Source organism: Vanacampus margaritifer, chromosome 2, assembly GCF_051991255.1.
Source record: "Vanacampus margaritifer isolate UIUO_Vmar chromosome 2, RoL_Vmar_1.0, whole genome shotgun sequence".
Lineage (NCBI taxonomy): Eukaryota > Metazoa > Chordata > Actinopteri > Syngnathiformes > Syngnathidae > Vanacampus > Vanacampus margaritifer.
Genome location: NC_135433.1, coordinates 29501238 through 29521735, shown reverse-complemented (window position 1 = coordinate 29521735; position 20498 = coordinate 29501238). Strand labels below are relative to the sequence as shown.

The following is a 20498-nucleotide window of genomic DNA, read 5'->3' as shown; positions in this document are numbered from 1 at the left end:
AACATATGGGGCTTTAAGAGGCACAGTATATAAATTAAACATACACCAGACAGTAATAGGTCATAAAGACACATTTATTTATTTTGCATGTATCAGTAAATGAATGAAAAGTCACTATTTACTAGGTATCTGTTGTTTCTCAAGTTGTGCACCTGACTAATTACATCGCTGTTAAACTAGATAGATGGCGAGGAACCTCACAAAAACAATAACAGTTGAAGAACAGAAAGATGAAAAAAAAATCATGGTTTGTAGGGTATTTGCAATAATTAGATGATGATAAAAACACTTGCAAATACAATTGGGAACGCGGTTGTGTCCATGTTTGTCTTCAACAAGACTACAGCAGTACTGTACTTTTACAGGTTTGTTAATTGAACAACAATATGAGAATACAATGCCACATCTAATATTGTGATTTATTATGCCACAATTACATTTATTAATCAATGTAGAATGTAATTCAACCGTATTGGATTCATTTTATTGATGCTCTAGGGCACCCATACATACACCTGTTTGCTGTACTGTATTTAGATCAGCAGTGCAATTCAAATGTACTGTACTTTCATGAGAACCTTAACATACAAACGCAGAGAAAAATCATCAAATTGCGGCACAGTGAGGTTAAAACTGTAGGCGATGTTACTAGATGAGTCACATTGAGGTTAAGTGAAGTACTGTACAAGAAGTCAAACAAACCAGAGGATTTGCATATCAACATAATGTGTCCATTGTACAAGAAAAAAAATAAAACTACTCCGCTCTTACTATACAGTTTTTTTCTTCCACCTTCTCATAAATTGTCTATTTATGAAAAGGCACCCATGTTTAAATACATCTAGATGTCAAAAAGAAAATGCAGCGCCATTGTCTTATAAAAATACAGTGAATCACTGTTATTAGACAGAAAAAAACACGATGTGTCAATCTATACAGTGGACTGGGTATGTATTTACACACACAATTAATGTTTCATGTGTTTTGGTACCCGTGCTCAAACTATAGTTTCTCTTAGTCATTTTTTTGTCCAAACAAGTCAATCTGGTAGATGCTGTTAGCCATGCATTCAATTGAATGTGAAATGTATCTGAAAACATTCATTCGAATGGAACATGCAATTATTTAAGGGGAACATGTTCATAGTCAAATAACCACAAAATGCACGCACGCACGCACGCACGCACGCACGCACACACACACACACACACACACACACACACACAATAATATAACAATAACATGCAGCAGGGTGTAGCCTTGGTTAGCACCTCGGATAGACTCTGGCATCAGTATTTCAGTGTGAGAGAAAATAAGATAAGAGACTACATTATACTAATGTTTGCATATACAGTAAGCCAACATTGGGCAGAGCACTGCATTTACTGCGTGCGCTTCTTGACCTATACATCTTTGATATTCCAATATTTCAGATGTCGGCAACTAAATTGCCAAAAGTGATCAAAACTGAAATGACAATGATGGCAAATGTAAAATAAACATGATTCGATTCAAAGACATACATAAGTCTCATAGAGACCAAATTGTTGGTGCATGCACAAGTGCACTTACTTACACGTGAGTAAGCGATGGGCAAATGTCTTGTCTACGGAATGTGTCAAGGCCCCTTGATTTGTTCTGACTCTTTATGACCGGAGCCTCAGACCTGGGACTCAGGCAGAGTTTTAACTGCTCCCTCTACAGTGATACCTTTTGTGACACTATCTGTTCAGTCTGTGTGTTTCCAATACAGGATTGACTCTTTATAAATTGTTGCTACTCTCTTATTGTCCCCTTGTGAGTGTTTCCCCAAGAGGTGTGTGATGATGTGAACAAACAGTAAATACAATAACTTACTGTTCCTCATCGAAGGGAAACCACCCCCCCAAAATCCGTACAATAATATGTTCTAAGCAGCCCCACTAATCTAATAACGGTATTCTGATTAATATTGCATTGATGAAGTATGAGTTAAAGAAGAAGTCAACCCCCAATTTTTTGACAATAATATATACTATGCAGCCCCAATGGTCGAAATATGGTATTCTGATTAATATTATATTTGTGGAATAAGAGTTATAAAGCAAAATCCAGCCATTTTTATCCATCTCAGGGGGCGGCCATTTTGTCACTTGCTTTCGACTGAATATGCCATCATTGTTGATCAGGTCTCAGGCAACAAAAGATCATCTTAAAAAAACAGGTGAGCTGTGATTGGTCATTGCCTGAACCCTGAACAACTGTGATGTCATCTTCAGTCAAGTGACAAAATGGCCGCCCCCTGAGATGGATAAAAATGGCTGGATTTTGCTTTATAACTCTTATTTCACCAATGTAATATTAATCAGAATGTCATGTTGAGACTAGTGAGGTTGCATATAAACATATTATTGTCAAGAAATGTTGAAGGTTGACTTTCACTTTAATCAGCAAAATCCATCCTTTTTTTTTTTTAATCATCTCAGGGGGCAGACATTTTGACATTTGCTGTTGACTAAAAATGACATCACAGTTGCTCAGGGCTCAGGGAGACCAATTGCGGCTCAGCTTGTGAATGTTACATGACCACAGGTGCGATTGACTCATCAACTGAGCCCTAAGCAACTGTGATGTCATTTGCAGTCAACAGCAAGTTGCAAAATGGCTGCCCTTTTGAGATGGATAAAAATGGGTGGATTTTGCTGCTTAACTCGTATTCCACAAATGCAATATTAATCACAATGCTGTGTTTAGACTATTGGGGGTACATACATACAATATCATATTGTAAAAAAAAGTTTGGGGTTGACTTCCCGTTTAAGTAATGTATTTTTAGGCATTATAAAAAAGGGGAATGAAAATTAAACAATGAAGTTTACTTCATACAATAAGTATACATGGATCAACCAATATGTTTGACTATGCTTTGGGCAGTATTTCAAGTACAGTACATAATAGCAGAGACTGATCAGCCATTATTGCAAAAGACACAAGACAGAATTATATACCCTAATAGCCTGAAAACAAAACAGAAAGGGATGCAAATGTGCATGACAAATTTATTTTCATGTGAGTTACCTGTGATCGAAAATGATTCAGTGGTTTCTAGGTGTTATGTAAGAATAAATGTAATACTGTTTTGCAACGATGTTTTTGAATATTCAGGAATGTCCTACTTCCTTCATATCCACAGATACAACTAAATCAGGCAGTAGTCCTTAGCAGTAGAGTATTGAGGGATGGGACACAAGTTCATCCATTGCTTAGAGTAACTTTCAGTAGGAGCCCTGTACATTTGGGCTCACATGCTCGTTTCATTGGAGGGTTCCAGACTTGCATCTAGTATGTGGTTTTCTTGTCTCTCAGCACCCTGAGGTGCCGGCTCCCTTCCCCCTCCCTCCATAGTTACCAGCTCCTGGGAACAGTTGAGCAGGTTGGCCTTGGGCAGAGGGCTGGTGCAGCTTCCTGAGCCGGTAGCAGACCTCCCCATGTGATTCTTCCCCTGGTGGCTTAAGCCTGTGAGCTGCCCTTCACCCTCTAATCTCTTATCTGCTGAGCCCTCACCTTCCCCCTGAGAGTTGCTTGGACTAACAGATTGCCCGACCAGGGACGACAGAGATTGTAGCGGAGCCAGTGGAGATTTAGCGTCTTGCCGTCCAGAGCTCAGGTGTGGCGAAAATCTGGAAACCTTGTCGTCTGGCGGTTGCTGAGAAAGCTTGGCCGTGCCGGCAGGGGCGGAAGTGGCCACCGGTGTCATGACGGCCATAAGCACATCATCCTGGGTTCCAATGAGGTCAACTTTGTGGTCTATTGCCTTTTGCAGGCTGCTGCAATCTGTTGAGGAGTCGCAGCTGCTGTCTGCTGTTGTATTGACGCCGGGAATTGACAAAAACTCATACAGCCCCTCTTTTATAATTGTCATTGGCTTGGTGCTGTCAGTGGTCTTTTTTATCTCCATGGCACTAATCTGACTGAGATCCAAAGGAGGGGGTGCACGCAGTTGTCTTGCAGTACCTCCAACACTGGGAAGGAGAGAACTTTTTTCTCCTGAAAATCCCTCAGCCATGTTGCTGCCTGCTCTTGCACCTCTGGCAGGTGACGTTTTTTGGGTTTGGGTGGGGGACAACACATTCATCTCCACCTCTTCTTCTAGTAGTTTGGTTTGCTTCTCTTGGAAATTGGGTGACATGTCATGAGCACATTCTAACGTCTTAACGTTGAGGTGTTGAGGGCTACCTTTATTAGTCAAGCCCTTGGGACAGTCAGGTGAGCCCACTTGAGCCACTTCCTGGTAAAGGGATGCAATTTTGGAGCGGCTGGGGCTGGTCACATCAGCATTGGAGTAGCGTTTATGGTAGCTCCAGCGGCTAGGCGATAAGTGGTTGTCCACTGGACACTTACTTTCTTCCTTCTTTTCGACCAACACGTCTGTAAGTTCCATGTTACGAGCAAAAGCTTCTTTGGGATTAATTGAAACGATACTTCCACTTTCTTTGGCTCGTTCAAGAGCTTCCCTCCTCTTGATGGCCTTCTCCTGCCTCTTCTGCTCCCGATAAAACTCGGAGAAGTTGTTGACAATGATTGGGATGGGGAGGGCAATGACCAACACGCCAGCTATGCAGCAGAGCCCTCCGACAATCTTCCCCAGCAAAGTTTGAGGGTAGATGTCTCCGTAACCAACAGTGGTCATTGTGATAGTAGCCCACCAGAAAGAGGCAGGTATGCTAGTGAATTTGGTGGAATCCTCATCTTTCTCAGCAAAGAATACCAAGCTAGAAAAGATCATAATGCCCATGGCTAGGAAGAGAATCAATAAACCCAATTCGTTGTAGCTCCTTCGCAAAGTGAAGCCCAAAGACTGGAGTCCCGTAGAGTGCCTGGCCAGTTTCAGAATCCTCAGAATCCTCATTATTCTGAAAATTTGCACCACGCGCCGCACATTCTGGAACTGCATTACGTTCTTGTTAGATTCAGTGAGGCAGAGAGTCACATAGTAAGGCAGTATAGCCAGCAAATCAATAATATTTAGTGGCGCTTTGATGAAATTCCACTTGTTGGGTGCTGACAGCAGGCGCAACAGGTACTCCATGGTGAACCAGGCGATGCACACCGCTTCCACATGGGCGAGGCTTGGGTTGTCGTTAAACTGGCCAAATTCGTCAACAACTTGCAGCTCTGGCAAGGTGTTGAGTGACAACGAGATTGTGGAAATAATAATAAACAGGATGGAGATCATAGCCAGGATCTGCAAGACAAAGGGAAGATAGTGTATGAGTCCATCAGATGTACAAGATTTTGCTTTGCACATATTGCGCTGTAGTTCTTTTTAATATACACAGTTAAATATGAAGGCTGGAAGGACATTGTGGACAAAATTGTTGTCTGATAATGAAAGAAAAAAGGAAAACCCACAATGGTCACTAAAATCACTTGAAACTTACAAAAGTAAAAATAAATAAATATTGAAAATAAAAATAAATCAGCCATTACTTTTGAATTGTCATTCAACAGGGACTGCAACATGACAAATCAACTTTTTGGAGCTTTTAGCCATGTTAAAATGCTAATTCCTCACCCAAAACATGACCAAAGTTGTGTTTTCCTCCATTCGCCCCTGTATGAGAAATTCTAGGTTATTCTGCTCTCCCAGCACCAGCCCCTCCCAACCTGAGAAAACGAGCTGTTGGCACGGTTTGACGTCATTGCGTGCGGCCCCACCCCCGCACCACCTCTGCGGACTAAACGCACGGCCATTTTCTCTGAAACCTCCCTCCATGGGATAATGACAAAAGTGGGCTTTATCAATAAACATTCTGTCCAAATGAATTCAAAGCAATTCATTATTCTTCACATTTGCAATGCCAAAGTGTAATGAAATGACAATTGGCGGTCATAAAATCCATTGGCTGACACTGACGTAAACTACAAGTAAAACATTTGCGCTGGTGAATTTAAATGAATGGATGGTGTAGTAGATAGTGCGCTCGCCCCATCAACAGTAGTTTGCGGGTTTGTGACTTGCTATGGTGCTTTTTTTCCTCTCTTCCTTTCCTCTAACCTCTCTGCCCTCCTCTTCCAGGATTTCTTGCAGCAAGGACCCGTTTTGGTTCAAATGTTTATTCAAGAATTGTTGGCCTGCGTGACCAAACGCAGAGATCTAGCAACCCGTGAAATTTAGAGTCCATTTTAAAAATCGGCTTAAAGCCTATGTGTATGTTTCGTGGGCGTAGCCGGCTCGGACGATGTCATGAGAGGGGCGCGGCAACCACAGGGGGAGAGGCGGGGTTTTACTGAACCGAGCGTTTGACTTCCGGGTAAGAAAAATAGCCACCGAAATAAGTCATATTTCATAAGAAATTACATTGCGATTGTGTCAAAGGTAAGATTTCATCATTATATGCCTATAGTTAACTGTGGAAGGGCTTAAAATACCATGATGTAGTAGTCGCTTAAAATAATAAATAAATAACCTAATGAAGCTGTGAACCAGTGGGGTAAAACTTCATAATCACTCATTACATGAAGTCTGCTATATTGTCTGCTAGGATTGAGATGCCGATTGGTTTGTCCCAAATTACGAAAATGTCACTATTATCTTGATACATTTAATGACAATACAACTCTTCATTAGGGAGTTTAGAAAAATAATAGATTTCTTTATCTAAATTAATTTTAAGTGGGCAATTTGTAAGTAAGAACTATAAATATATAGCAAACAGTGTTCAAATAAATAGCATTTAATATACAATAAAATACATGGCAATAAAGCCGTTTTGATTTATTTAAAAAATCCTAACTTTGTCCCAAATCGCAATGAAAGCATACTAGACAACCAGTGGTGGTAGAGATGAATGTTAACATTGTAGTTGACCCGCACCAAATCTGTCACCTAATAAAATTAAACTAATTAAGATATTCTGTCACTGACACAAGTTGCAGGCATGCTCCAGCATGTTTTATTTGCCCTTATCAACTTTTTACCTTTTTCAGAATTCTCTATAGGATCAGTAAGTAATCGTATCAACCCGTCATAATGAATGTCACCTTAACACATCAAATATTCACATTGAGTTAGGGGCTTCCTCGCTAAACTACAGCATAAGTATAAATTGTGTTCAAATGAACTCTAGGTGGAACGGTGAGGAGCCGTAAGCTTGTGTAGTCTCTCACTGCAGCCTCTGCTAGGACATTTCAGGATAATTGTAATAGGATTGTCATGCTATCTATAGCGAGGATAGAGAGCTGTTAGAAGTGGTTACTCATTCTTTCCTCCACTGACAGGAAGAATCAAGCATGGTAGATATGTATTAGAAAATTGTGTTCTAAAGGAGACTATTCTTAAAAAAAAAAAATGATTGTATGATGCGATTATATTTAAAATTTGGGTAAAACAGATTTGGGTACTTTCTCATCTACGCGAAAGGTTGGGTGTGAGGGTGAGGGGTGGCCAGGGGCTAAGGTAGATTACACAAGGTCACAAACTCACACCTGATGAAGATAAAACGGCTAACTGCAATATTTACATTGCAACAAGAATAATAAAATATCCTAACCTTTAATCTTAAAATTTAAGATGGATGACATTACAAGTAAGAAGCGTCAAATTTTGTAATTAAATGTCTTTGTCAAGTGGTGATGTGCGAAGTTTTAACTTAAAACTGGTCAACTGTGTAAAAATCATTTAGTTTGAATGTAAATATTTAAGCTCCACAGAATAAGATGTGCACATGGAAAGCAAAGAACTCATAAAACATCTTGTGAAAATAATTTTTTAACCATTAGGTCTAAATTGTTGGTTAGCAGGTTATGCTTAGTTGCCAGTGATTATGTTGGTAATCTTTTGGTAATGTGTCCAAGACCAGGCTTTCTTGATGCTTGCTGTCAGCTCTTTTTTTGGGGGGGGTCTGGTGGCCCTGATTTTCCTCTTGATAGTATTGTATTTCAAGAGGAAAATGAGGGCCACCACACCCAAAAACAAGGAGCTGACAGGAACCCCAGGCAATGAAACGGCGCAACGAGGCAGTGATTAAGGCAAAGGGATGTCCAACCAACTACTGAAGATTGACATATAGTTTTGAAAATACCATCCATCCATCCATCCATTTCCCCCCATGCAAACCACTGAAGTATGGATGGTGATGTCGTTTCGTACTTTTTTTGAAATCCTGTTTTTGTGGGTTTTATGAGCTGGAAGCCCAAATAATGCAAAGACAAACAAATAAAAAACAGTACTTGAAATCACTTAAATTGTGGGCCCTGAATCTATAATAATAATCTATGAAAGTTTGACTTTTTGAATGGAATTATGGAAATTATTCAACTTTTCAAGGATATTCAATTTTTTTTGACAAGCATCTGTAATTTACATTAAGAGATTGAGGTATGTAAATTTATGAGTGCAACTGTATGGTGAGAACAAGGCTTAATGCCATAAAATCCCAAATACTGTGGCAATTATTTCGGTATTTTCCGAAGTTGAAGTGGACATGAGTAGAATGTGAATGTTGATGACGACTCATGGCATTTTTGTGAAGTTTTCGTGAATGTTGTGATGAATTTCCAAGTGATGTTTAGCTCTTCTAAATGTTTCAGTACAACTTGCTATTCTCTAATTAGGAGCTGGGCAAAATTCACAACAGGTGTTTTGGGATCTTTAAATAGAACAATGCAATACTACTAAATTTCTGCTTCAACTAAAATTGGTATCTAAACAGTCCTCTTCATCATACTGTTTACATTTTGACGTCATGAGACTAAGCCAACACCTGGCAATTGATCAACAGTACCTCACCGCTGTGAAACTTCAAACAGGATGTTCTCAGAAGGAAGCAGCCATTTTCTAACTTTGTGTGAGAATTAAGTTCATCCACATCAAACTCTCATCCATGTCTTTGAAGTACATAGAGTTTATGTTTGCCATATTAAATGTTAAATTGTTACCATAGTCTTTACCCCTATAGTCCAGAATTTGGCAATGACAACTTTTTCAGGAGAAAGAGAAAACTTACTCAAGTAGCGTTGTGCAAATTGCATATCAGTGAACTGTATATACACCGTCTGGTAGCAACATTATGACCACATTCACAATCAAATGAGACCGATAGTAGACTACTTCAAAAAGCACTTTGTTAGTGAAGCAAGGCGGAAGGTTCTGCATAGCAGCTGTTGCAAATGTAGTTTAACAGCGTGTAAAATTAAATCGAAGGGTTTCCAATCAGATTTGGTGGACATCTGTGCATTTCTTATATTGTTATGCTACCATGTTCAGCCAAAGAGACACTTGTGTAAGAGATCAGATTTGCTGTCCACTTATGTGCAATAACGCTAAATCGATCAGCTCAGCTCAGAAGCAACATATCGCTGGCGTCGGGCCCAAATCTCCAGAATCCTCACTATTCAGGGGACCTCAAAAATGGAAAGTTTGTTCAACCATTAACATTGCATCATCAAAGACAGCAAACCACTTTCAACACTTCAGATTGATTCAATGATAAAATAACACCCGGACGTGTGAACTGACCATCAGAATACATTTTTGGAAAAATTTGAACTCGCCAGCAACAATCCCTAAATGTGACAATTAACACAATCTATATACCGTTATATACTGTATAATTATTATTAGTTTATCATTTGTTCATTGATATTGACAAACTAAATACAGTTGGCTAAATCATTTTTTTAATTTGAAAACTTTATTGGCTTTTCATAGGACAGCAAAGAGCTGATGTTGTTTATGTTATTCCACCAAATCACACTGACTCTTCATCACCTCTGACTACAAATGCACCTTCATTCAACAAAGGTAGTCATTTTATCGGAAGATAACTTCATCCATCCATCCATTTTCTGAACCGCTTATACATTTAAAATAATGTTGGGTAGCACAATAGCTTGTAAGAAAGAGAACAAAGCACCTTGAGATCTGTAAAAAAAAATTCAAGATTACATACATATATCTTTGTGTCCTCCCGCCTTCCCTGTTGGACTGCATATTTTATATTGCTCACTTCATTTGTATGCATTAGTATGCATGAGTGTGCAATAACCAGGAAATACGCCGCTGACTACAAAGACACCCAGAGCCCAGAGATGTAAATCAAGTGGCGGACACTCAAAACGATAAAACACTTTACATTTCCTTTTCTCTGTTTTGTTCCAGATATCGTTCAGACAAATGTGAAGCCACCAGCATTTGACAGCGTAGCGTTGCATTTTTTTGCAAGCATGCACATGGTTTGTCAATTAACACTTGAGCAGTTTTTGCAGCGTGGAAGGAAGTTTTTCAGACCCTGACTTAAGTTCAGCAACAGTTTAAGGGGATACTTGACTCATTGAGCCATTTTCAGAAGTAAAAAGTTAATATTCTTATTCAGAATGAATTTGATAACTTCATGACTTTCCATGTACAGTTAACTCATTCACTGCCATTGACGGCTTTAGACGTCAAAAATTCATGTGAACTATTTCTATTAGTTTCACATTTTTTCCCACTTTTGTTAAGAGTATGAAAACCTAGAATTTCTTTAGTGTACATTTAGAACAGATATAAAATTTGTGATTAGTTAACTATTGAAGTCATGCGATTAATTACAATTAAAAAAAATTAATCGTCTCGACAAATTTTTTATCTTTTTTAAATTTTTTATTAGGGCATCATGCGAATTTTTAATTGTAATTAACCACATGACTTCAATAGTTAACACACGATTAATCACAAATTTTATATCTGTTTTAAATGTACAATAATTAGTTTCTAGGTTTTCATACTCTTGTTAACAAAAGTGGAAAAAAATGTGAAACTAATAGAAATTGTTCAAATGAATTTTTGACATCTTTAGTCGTCAATGGCAGTGAATGAGTTTTAATACCTTTAAAACTAAATTTTCCACTTGCTGTCGACTGAAGATGACATCACCTGGGCTGAGGAAGTAGGTAACAACCAATCATGGCTCAGTTTGCTGAAAAAAAGGTGAGGTATGATTGGTCGTTACCTACTTCCTCAGCACAGTTGATGTCATCTTCGTTCGACAAATAGTGGAAAAAATATTTTTAAAGGTATTAATTATACATGAAAAATAATGAAGTTATCAAATTAATTCTGGACAAAATATGTACTTTTTACTGCTGAAAATGGCTCAATGAGTCGAGTATCCCTTTAAGAAGCTGTATGGAGTTGCCAACATGCTGTTCCAACAAGACGATGTAAAAATGTCTGATATCCATGGCAAGTTTCTCAAAAGAGGATCTGTTCCTGACAAACCATGTACAGGAAGGCCTGCTACTACGACCACTGATGAAAACATCAAACTCAAGCTAGCCAAGGGAAAGACTAACCGGAAGTCGACATCTGCAAAAGCTAGGTTCAGCGGATGCTTTGGAGAATGATAAAGCTTTTGTCATGATCTGTGTTTTTGTTGTTTTGATTTGTCTTGTGTTCTTGTAGTTCATGTATTGTCTACCAGTCAGCTCCCTCAGCCTGACTCATATCTATTTCACTTGTTCAAAGGCCAGTGCAGCCCCCTTGGATAGACTTTTCCTGGCTTTGCGCAAACGCCACCTCTAAAAGTCTGGTCTTTGTATAAGGCCTTCCTGTTAGAATAAATGTACATAAGTTATCCTATATTTACTCTTAATTATTGCAAATTATTTAATTAGCGGTAAAACCTTGTTTGAATTATGTAAATTGAAGTTATCTGTGAAGAGAGAAGAGCTCCGTGGGAAAAGAGCATGGCAGCTGGAAAACAGGAACTGTGCCCTTATCACAAGATAGCGGCTAAAACATTTTATGATTAAGCTGTTGAACTTTCCCTTTTGAAACTTTCAGTGCCAAAAACAAAAACAAAACACTTCCACATTATTATCTGCGCAATGACTCATATCCATGATGTTTTTAAAGTTGCTGCTGTGTTCCCCCTCCCCTTTAGAGCAGCAACAGCTGTGTAACTAAGGCCCTGTAAATAAAAAAAAAAGAAGAAGAAAGGGCTTGGGAGAGTGTGCCTCAAAGCGGTAGGAGATTGTAACTGAGCACATCTCTGTCTGTTCTCCTCACGAGCAAAAATAATCCAAGTCTTTTGTCTGCCTTCCTTTTCTGTTGTTTATTGAATGTTCTAAATTGACTGAACCTGACACTTCCCCTGCAAGATGTGTCAAGAACAAACTATTTCAAGAAACTTGCCATGGATTGCCTGAATTGTACTAATGCATTGGAGCAGTGTAATGGCCATAAAACTTCTCAAAGCAGCCCTGAGCTGAAGTTTGGTAAAGAAAAAAAATATTATATAAAGTATAATAGTTTTACATTTCATTTTAACCTTCCACCGGAGCTCCCCAATGCAGTTCCCATGCCTGGATAAATGTGAGCGTTGCGTCAGGAAGGACATCTGGCTTGAAAACGTTGCCAAATAATTCATGTGAGTGACTCGCTTAGGTGACCCCAGCAGTCAAGTTGGATGAGGAACGGTTTATTAGGATATTGAAAGAAGAACATCTTCATAAATCCAATCAAACTAAAATAAGACGATTAAGCGCACGAGTTTAATCCTGGTTTTTGGAAACATTATTGTTATGAATAGCATCGTATAAAAGAGTGATGTGTATGTGTGTGTGTGTGTGTTCAACTTATAATCAGCTGTACTTTATCATGCTCACAGGAGGCTCTCTTATTGGCTAAGAGCTGAGTGACACACAGGCAGTGTCATTGCGCAGCGGCCTAAGAAGCTTCCCTCCTGCTGACCCCACACTTCTGAAATAGTCACATAGATCTCGGTTATTTTTAGAAATGAGGAAGTTTGCTGCTGAACATTCGGTATCTATGTACATATGTTGATTTTTTCCCCCTTTTATTGTTTTTTTGCCTCATTCAGCTGGTTACGGCAAGATGGCCAATCTACAAGAATCAAAGCCTAAACTGCAATGTAGCTGCACAGCATTTTTTAATTCTCCCAAAAATTATACCGCACATTGTGTAATGCCACAGCAAATTCTAAACTCGCATAAACACAGATTGTTCTCCACAGTGCCCTTGTCAACTGCTGTCCTGACATACAGTTTTTTTGCAGATCCATGTGAACAGGGACTATTTTGACAGGGTTCTTGTCAATACAAGCATAAAATTAATAGAAGTTGAACCACATCTGGTGCTCCTCTGTCTTTCTTATTTTTTCCTTTTTTAATATTGTCTCTCAAAGGAAATTCAAGTCACACTTTTGTATATTTGTTATGCACAACTGCTGAGCTGGCGGACTGCACAGCCTTGTCTTGCTCAAGGGCACAGTATTCAGGAAGCAGATTAGCATCCCTCCAACAACTACACAGCAAATTCTGTCGTGTTAAATTGAGTTAAAAATCTAGTGTTAATTGTGAGTGTTGATTTGGGTGTTAGTTGAACACTCAAAGTGAAAAAAAAAGCAAGTCAAACTCAAAGTATAAGTTACCTTATACATCCGGGTTTCTTTTCTCTCTTTTCTCTTTTACCGGGAGTTGTGCGGGAACTAGACCTACAAGAAATTATTTTGCGGCAACAAGCATGTCCTATCTCGTGACATACTTGTTAGTGGTGTTGCCCCGCCCCAAGTGCCAGGTACTAGGTTCGAGTCCCACTGTCCCCATTTGGCTTGGAAAATACAAACTTGTCGAAAAGTAACACTAAAACTGTGAGAAATTTACACAAAAAGGAATGAAAATAACACTTCGTGGTTGAAAGTGACAACAAAACTGTGAGAAATGATTACTAAAAAATGAAAGGAAATAACACTTTTAAGTGTTAAAGAACAACAGTGATAATGTGAAAAAATAACACTGATAGATAGGTGAAAGTAGATAACAATTTAAAGAGCAAAAAGTTCAAAAAGTAAATTTAACTCAGAACTGGTGAGAACTATATAAACTCAGGGAAAGTGTTAAATTGAACACTATGGGAGTTAAATTTACACTTCCAATTTTACTGTGTCTTTGTGTCTGAGCCTTTAATATATATAAAGTCAAATCTAATTACAGTATTCTTGCCAATACATTATCTACCACATAAAGTTTTATCATCCTTTTAACTTTGCTAAAATGGCCAATTGTCTTATTTCTTCATTATTACTGGTAAGACTTCAATCATGCTAACCTCCACACAAAAACAGCTACAACAAAAGTCTCTTTTGCCCATGCTGATATCCAAACTACGGCGCAGGGGCCAATTGTGGCCCGCCATCCGGTTTTCAGTGGCTCGCGATATTGTGGTAAAAAGGACATTTTACGCGGCCCACAAGGCTAATTTCAAAAAAGAGGGAAGAAAAGGGAGATGGTGGAGTTGGGCAGAATAAGAAGGTGGATGGATGGATACTGTAGAGTGTAGAGCTTATATACAAACACAGTAATGACTAATACACACTGTGGTGAATAAAGACAATTACATTTTACAAGCAAAAATATTTTCTCCCACTTTCTGATCTGTGTCAAGGTCCGATTTATGAACATTGATAATCACTCGAGTTACTGTATTAAAAATGGTAAGTTTACTACCGTTTGCTCTTATTTTGCTTGTAGTGTGAAGTTGGGATTCGGTCACTGTTCAGGGCAGGGGTGGATCTAGTCTAGTGGGATACGAGGTCGAGGCCACCCCAAAATCTTGAAAGGTTGTTATGTAGCATCTTTTCAAATTGGCTAGAAAATATAAACAATATACAACCACTTTCTCGATTGATTGTTTGAAAATCAAACAACTTTAAAGCAGCCTTTGGATCTTTCCATTTTTTCTGTATGCGGCCCTCAAATGAAAAAGTTTGGACACCCCGGTTAGAAGATGGTGGCGGGAATAAAAATGGCTTTCAATTTCTGTTGTAGTTGGCAAATGGTCTTGAGGGGTTGAGGTCAAGGCTATGTATGGACCAGTCAATTTATTCCACGCCCAACTCATTAAGCATATTATGACTGGACTTTCCTTACACAGTTGTGTACATGGTTAATAGATTTGTCTCAATACTTTTGTCTATACTGTGTTCTGAAAAAGTAGCCAGGTAAGACTGTTTGACTTATTTCTTCCGAGCCGTTCTAACCTTGAAAGCGTGAGGATTTGACGTCAAGTCTACTTCAACTTCTATAGGCAAATGGAATCAAAACATAGTGTAATTAAATGCAATTTCCGCATAATGATATCATATAAACTGCAAAACCTCTATTGTGAGAAAATTACAGTAAATAATAAATAGTAGGGGTGTGAATTGCCGAGTACCTGGCGATTCGATTCGTATCACGATTCATAGGTCACGATTCGATTTGATACCAATTAATCCCGATACAAATCTATAAATTGATTATTGCGATTTTTTTCTTTAAACTCAAATTTAGAAAATACTAATCCGTAAACATGTACATGTACACTGTAAGATTTGTATGAACATATATTTATTTATCTGAAACTTTAGGCTTATAACTGAGACACTTTATTTAACAAACAATCTGTTTCATGTTTGAACAGCATTGAAATAAAATATTAAGGCTTAATGTTCCATTAATATAACATTCTTCCATGCTTAATGTGTGAACCCTAACCCTAAGTAAGACGTTTTGTTGAATATTCCCATTAAAAATGGATGCTTAAAAATCGATTCGGCCGCATATCGAATCGATTCGATAATATCGCGATATATTGCCGAATCAATTTTTTTTTACACCCCTAATAAATAGGTACATTATTATGAACAGACTGAGGAGGAAAAGGATTTGTCACTTCCAAGAATTCCGACGAATGGGTTGAAGTGCGAAAACTCCAACTGAAGCCTAGAATTTGAAACCTTTGCATTCAAACGAGAGCAGCTGTTTACCTTTGCCGCCACAGATGAGCTGGGTTTCTCCAGGAGATCCCAGAGCTTCTGCCTCTGGTCAGGACAGCAGCCCAGCTCCTCCACCTCCTCCCCGTCCTTGTCTTTCAGAGTCTCCGCCTCCCTCCTCAGCTCCTCATTCATCTGCTCTTTCTTCTGGTGGTAGCGCGCCTGGCAGCACGACTCCAGGTAGATCTCGTCGATGCCCCAATAGTCCAGCTCCTGGCCAAAAGACAGGGCGCACATCTCCTCCATCATGTGCAGTTTGCCAGTTCTGTAGAAGTTGAGAATGGAGGAGAAGGCCACGGGATGGCGGTCGAAGAAATACTCGTTCTCGGAGAGGCTGTAGTCATCGCACAACTCCAGCAGCGACTCGTGCGTGTTGCAGTCTCTCAGCTGTCCCAGGCGGGTTCTGGGAAGGCGGTCCAGCGTTCGCCATAACACCTCATGTGTTAGACCTCCCACATTGAGCCGGACCCTCCGAGATCGGGCCTTGACGCGGATGATGTCGATGGGTTCCGGGGGCAGCACCGGAGCCACCGGGGCCCGGTTGGTGACTTTTGGTGTACTGTAGAGTGCTTTGTCCGCCATGTTTGTGTGAACGCCACTAACGGAAGTGATGTTTGCTGGTTTGGACGACTTTGTGGTGGCTGGTGGGCGCAAAGTGGCTTGGGCCCACCAAGCTCACCCAGCTCGGTTCAGATAGTAGAACTTATGCTTAGATCCATGACTAGAAGGGGGAAAGGAAATAAGTAAATGTTATTCAAACATGAATCCACAAAATGGAATTCAAACTAAATTTTTCTCAATTGTTTTTCAACCCTGACTGTTTTAATAGTTTTTTTTCAAAGCAGGGGCTCCGGGTGGTGAAGTGGTTACCGTCACTTGCCTTCGGTGGGTTGGCATGAGTTTGCTTCCCCGCCTGGGAGAATGTGTGTGAGTGCACCAAAAAAAAAATAATAATAATAATAATTGACAAAAAAAAACAGTAACTATCAGGACAGATGCAGTTAGCTCGATTTTGCTAATAATGTAAAACCCATTAAAGCTGCTCAATTGATTTTCACCTTTTGAGTCACTATGGCGTCAATGAAACCCTTCAACCCTACCTGTCTGTTAGTCATCCTTCACATGAGCCTGGAAGTGTCTAAGTAGCTCATTATCGAACAGATGGACAAACAAACACAAATATGGCCTTTAGCCTTGGCAGAGTTTGTTTTACTGTGTTTTACTCTTGGCATTCTAGTTATAGGTCGGTGGGCAACATAGAATTTGTAAACAACAGATCAAATGATGAAACTGAGACTTGAAGTTAGAACCCTTGTAATGTCCCCTAACTTAAAGGGGAAGTCAACCCCCCAATTTTCGGAGGACAAAAATATCTTCTATGCAGCCCCACTAGTCTAAATATGTTATTCTGTTTAACTCATTCACTCCCAGCCAGTTTCACTGAAGCAACCCCCTTCACTCCTGGCCGTTTTATTGGATTTTGACTGATTTTGCAAGGCCCACAGAATATTGTGTTCGATTGCTATAAAAACCTATCTAAAGAAAGATTAGAGTCTCTTCTTTCATCAGGAAAAAAAAGTATATTTCTATCTGTTTTGCAGCAATTAGCATTAGAATATAGCTAAGTTTCATCATTATTCACAAATCTGTTTAGAACTATGGGAAAATTAGCTTTTTTTCCCAACATTGACCTGGTTGATCTATTTTGCTTTGCCTCCACCTGCTGGCCGCTTTTGTAATAACTACCATTTCTTCAACCATTCACTGCAGTTGAGAAGCTGCATCAAAGCCTTCTGTATGCTCTAGTATATAAAAAATAATAATAATACCAACAACATATAAATACGTTTTTGTGACACTAGCAAATGAGTTAATATTGCGTTAGTTAGATTGTTATAATATTGAGTTAGGCAGCACAATCCAGCCGTTTTTATCCATCTAAGGGGGCGGCCATTTTGTCACTTGCTGGGCCACCTCCTAAGATGGATAAAAGTGGCTGGATTTTGCTTCATAGCTCATATTCAATGAACGGAATATTAATCAGAATGTCATGTTTAGACTAGTGACATTATTGTCAAGGAACGTTTAAGGTTGACAAGATAAATGTAAAAACAACTCGGCAAATACTTTTGAAGCAAATAACTTGCTTGTATTGTTACCATACAGTAAATGCCACTAATGCTACATGCTATGCTAACATTGTTGCCATGCATGCCATTAATTTCTATTTTAAAGTTGCTCTGTTGTGTTATGTTTTTTTTTGTGCTGTCTTGTTTTAGTCCCCCCAAAATGCAAGTTGTGGCTTTTATTTAAAAACTAATAACAATTAATGGATATTTATTTATGATTTTTAGTGTAAGAAGCTATTATTTAGTGTTAATTATTAATTTATTTAATAACCTAATATTTGCAAACGTAAACACATATAAAAATGGGAGAACCACCATTATTTTTTTGAATAAAAAATCTTTCAATGAGTGCAAAAGTTAATTGTACCTTTTTTTCCCCTGCAAAAACAATTTTAAGAAACCATAATGGCTTATTCTGCCATTAGATGTCCTTTGACAGTGGGACCCTTTATCTGATTGTATAACGTCGTACCACAAATCCTAGCGGGGGCATTAGGCTTCGTCTGTCCTAGCTCAAGTCTGCCCAGGTTAATTATAGTCCGTCTATCTCCTCTTGGGACACTCATAGGACACACGACTATATCAGTCTCCAAAACTACAACGTCACTAAATATCAAGTCCTTTTCAGTCGCCCAATCCCAAATCATTCATGCCAATAATAAATGTCTAATATCATCATTTCTAAATTAGTATTGCAAGTTTTATGACTCAGTTGAATAAGCATTTACATTTTTAATACTCGCATTAGTATACTGTACAATGGAGAGGTGACAAAAAACTAATTGTGGCCCTTTTATTCTTATCTTAGTTGAAGAAGAGACTATTTAAATTGCAAACATTTAACCTAATATGAGACTGATGTTTTCAATTTAATTTTTGCACCTTTACAGTCTAATTTTAAGATGAATAAAAATTGAACAGTTCTGAGAGAGATTATTATGATTCGAAACAAAATTGAGGATGTTGATATTGTCTGTGTAACAAGAGATCATGTATCCATGCCAGTACTGTGCTCAGAACCCCCACAAAAATAAAATAAAAATAATAATAAAATATTCACATAGAAATATTAACATGAAGCTATATTTAAACCAATGATGTATATCCATATTGAACACAAGCGGACACTTTTCCTTCAGGCATCAGAACAACTGCAATTGTTTTTACCCATGACATGTTCTTTAGAATCTACTGTAGGCCCAAATGTCACCGGTAGTCGATACACAAACTATGTACTATATATTTAATAATAGAGGCCATGAAAGCCAATACTAATGACATTTCTAACGTGTACACAATTTTACATTAGATTAAAACTTTGTCCAAGTCGGAAGCAACTTCTTTAGAACCCAGAATTAAAGTCTAAGGTGAGAGCATTCATTTCTAATTCGTCATCAAGAGATTAGGCAGACTGCGGCTTATCCAGAGATTATGCACCTGAGTACCTCAAATTTAAAAAGCACAAACCGCACAGACTAAAACAATCACAGTAATTCAAGAAGATTTTACTTTTGACAATAATGAAGAATGATTTTCAAATCTTACTTCTATAAATAAAAATGTTTTTCAAAGGAAAGAATTGAAAAGCCAGGTTGTCGTAAATCAAAGGAACTCATAGGAGCCTACCTGTATGGATTTTGCTGAATAACTCTTGAAGTCCAACTCTGCTTCTTCCAGGAGGTCCCACCATAGCCGCCACCTAGTTATCTCAGATTTTCAACACCATACTGATAGATGAAACCCACAAGCGAAACTACGAAAGAGCCACATTTTGGCCAGAAAGTTAAGGCAAGCTTGAACAGTGCAGGTAAAGTGGCATCAAAGAAGGTGTCTCTGTTAGCGGCGCTACATGAGGAAACCTCAATTCAACTAGACAGAAAAAGGGAAGCCCCACAAGCCCCATGTAAGAAGGACTAACAGGATCACGGAAAGAGAAAGAGAGAGAGAGAGAGAGAGAGAGAGAGAGAGAGAGAGAGAGAGAGAGAGAGAGAGAGAGAGAGAGAGAGAGAGAGAGCGAGAGAGAGAGTTTCAGCACCAAGGACAGCTCTTCAGTGCTCCGAAGTGGAATACAGCCCGCATTTCCTATTTTTTTTTTTCTAAAATTGTTCCTCAGAGAAACATGTCCCTCAGACGTAGTTCATTCATTTAAAAAACCCACAATTAATTTAAATCATATACAATTTTACTTTAAAGGGACAGTGTTTTGAATTTTTTCAATTGTTCAATATTCCTTCATTTGAAAAACCCACAATTTATTTAAATCATATGCAAAAAAAATTGTGTTCTATCACATAAGCCTTAAAACAAAAAAAACAATCATAGGTTTTAGTAATTGCTAATTTCATAAGTTATGCCACACGTTACAGGAGGCTGGCATGTTTCACCATCTTTCTGCTACGGATTCCCAAAGGAGAAGAACCTCGTGAACGTATAGTAATTGGAGGTAGGCTCGGAAAGTGTGTTCTCTCTGAGCACCGTTAGCGCATGCTTCAAAATGCACTCTCCGAACATGGGTTGTTGCATTCTATTAGTTCACCACTAGATGGCTTTACATTTTACATACTGTCGCTTT

General features: G+C 38.7%; 1 protein-coding gene across 1 annotated transcript; it reads right to left on the bottom strand.

The window, feature by feature from the left end:
• Positions 1 to 56: 56 nt before the first annotated feature.
• On the bottom strand, positions 57 to 19833 carry LOC144043181 (potassium voltage-gated channel subfamily B member 2-like). Its single transcript, XM_077556478.1, has 3 exons — positions 19553 to 19833; positions 15792 to 16518; positions 57 to 5224 (listed from the first exon to the last, which is right to left on the bottom strand). Exons 2-3 carry the CDS (start codon positions 16377 to 16379, stop codon positions 3281 to 3283), a joined length of 2532 nt encoding a protein of 843 aa, XP_077412604.1. The 5' UTR covers positions 16380 to 16518; positions 19553 to 19833; the 3' UTR covers positions 57 to 3280.
• Between the last annotated feature and the right edge of the window lie 665 nt (positions 19834 to 20498).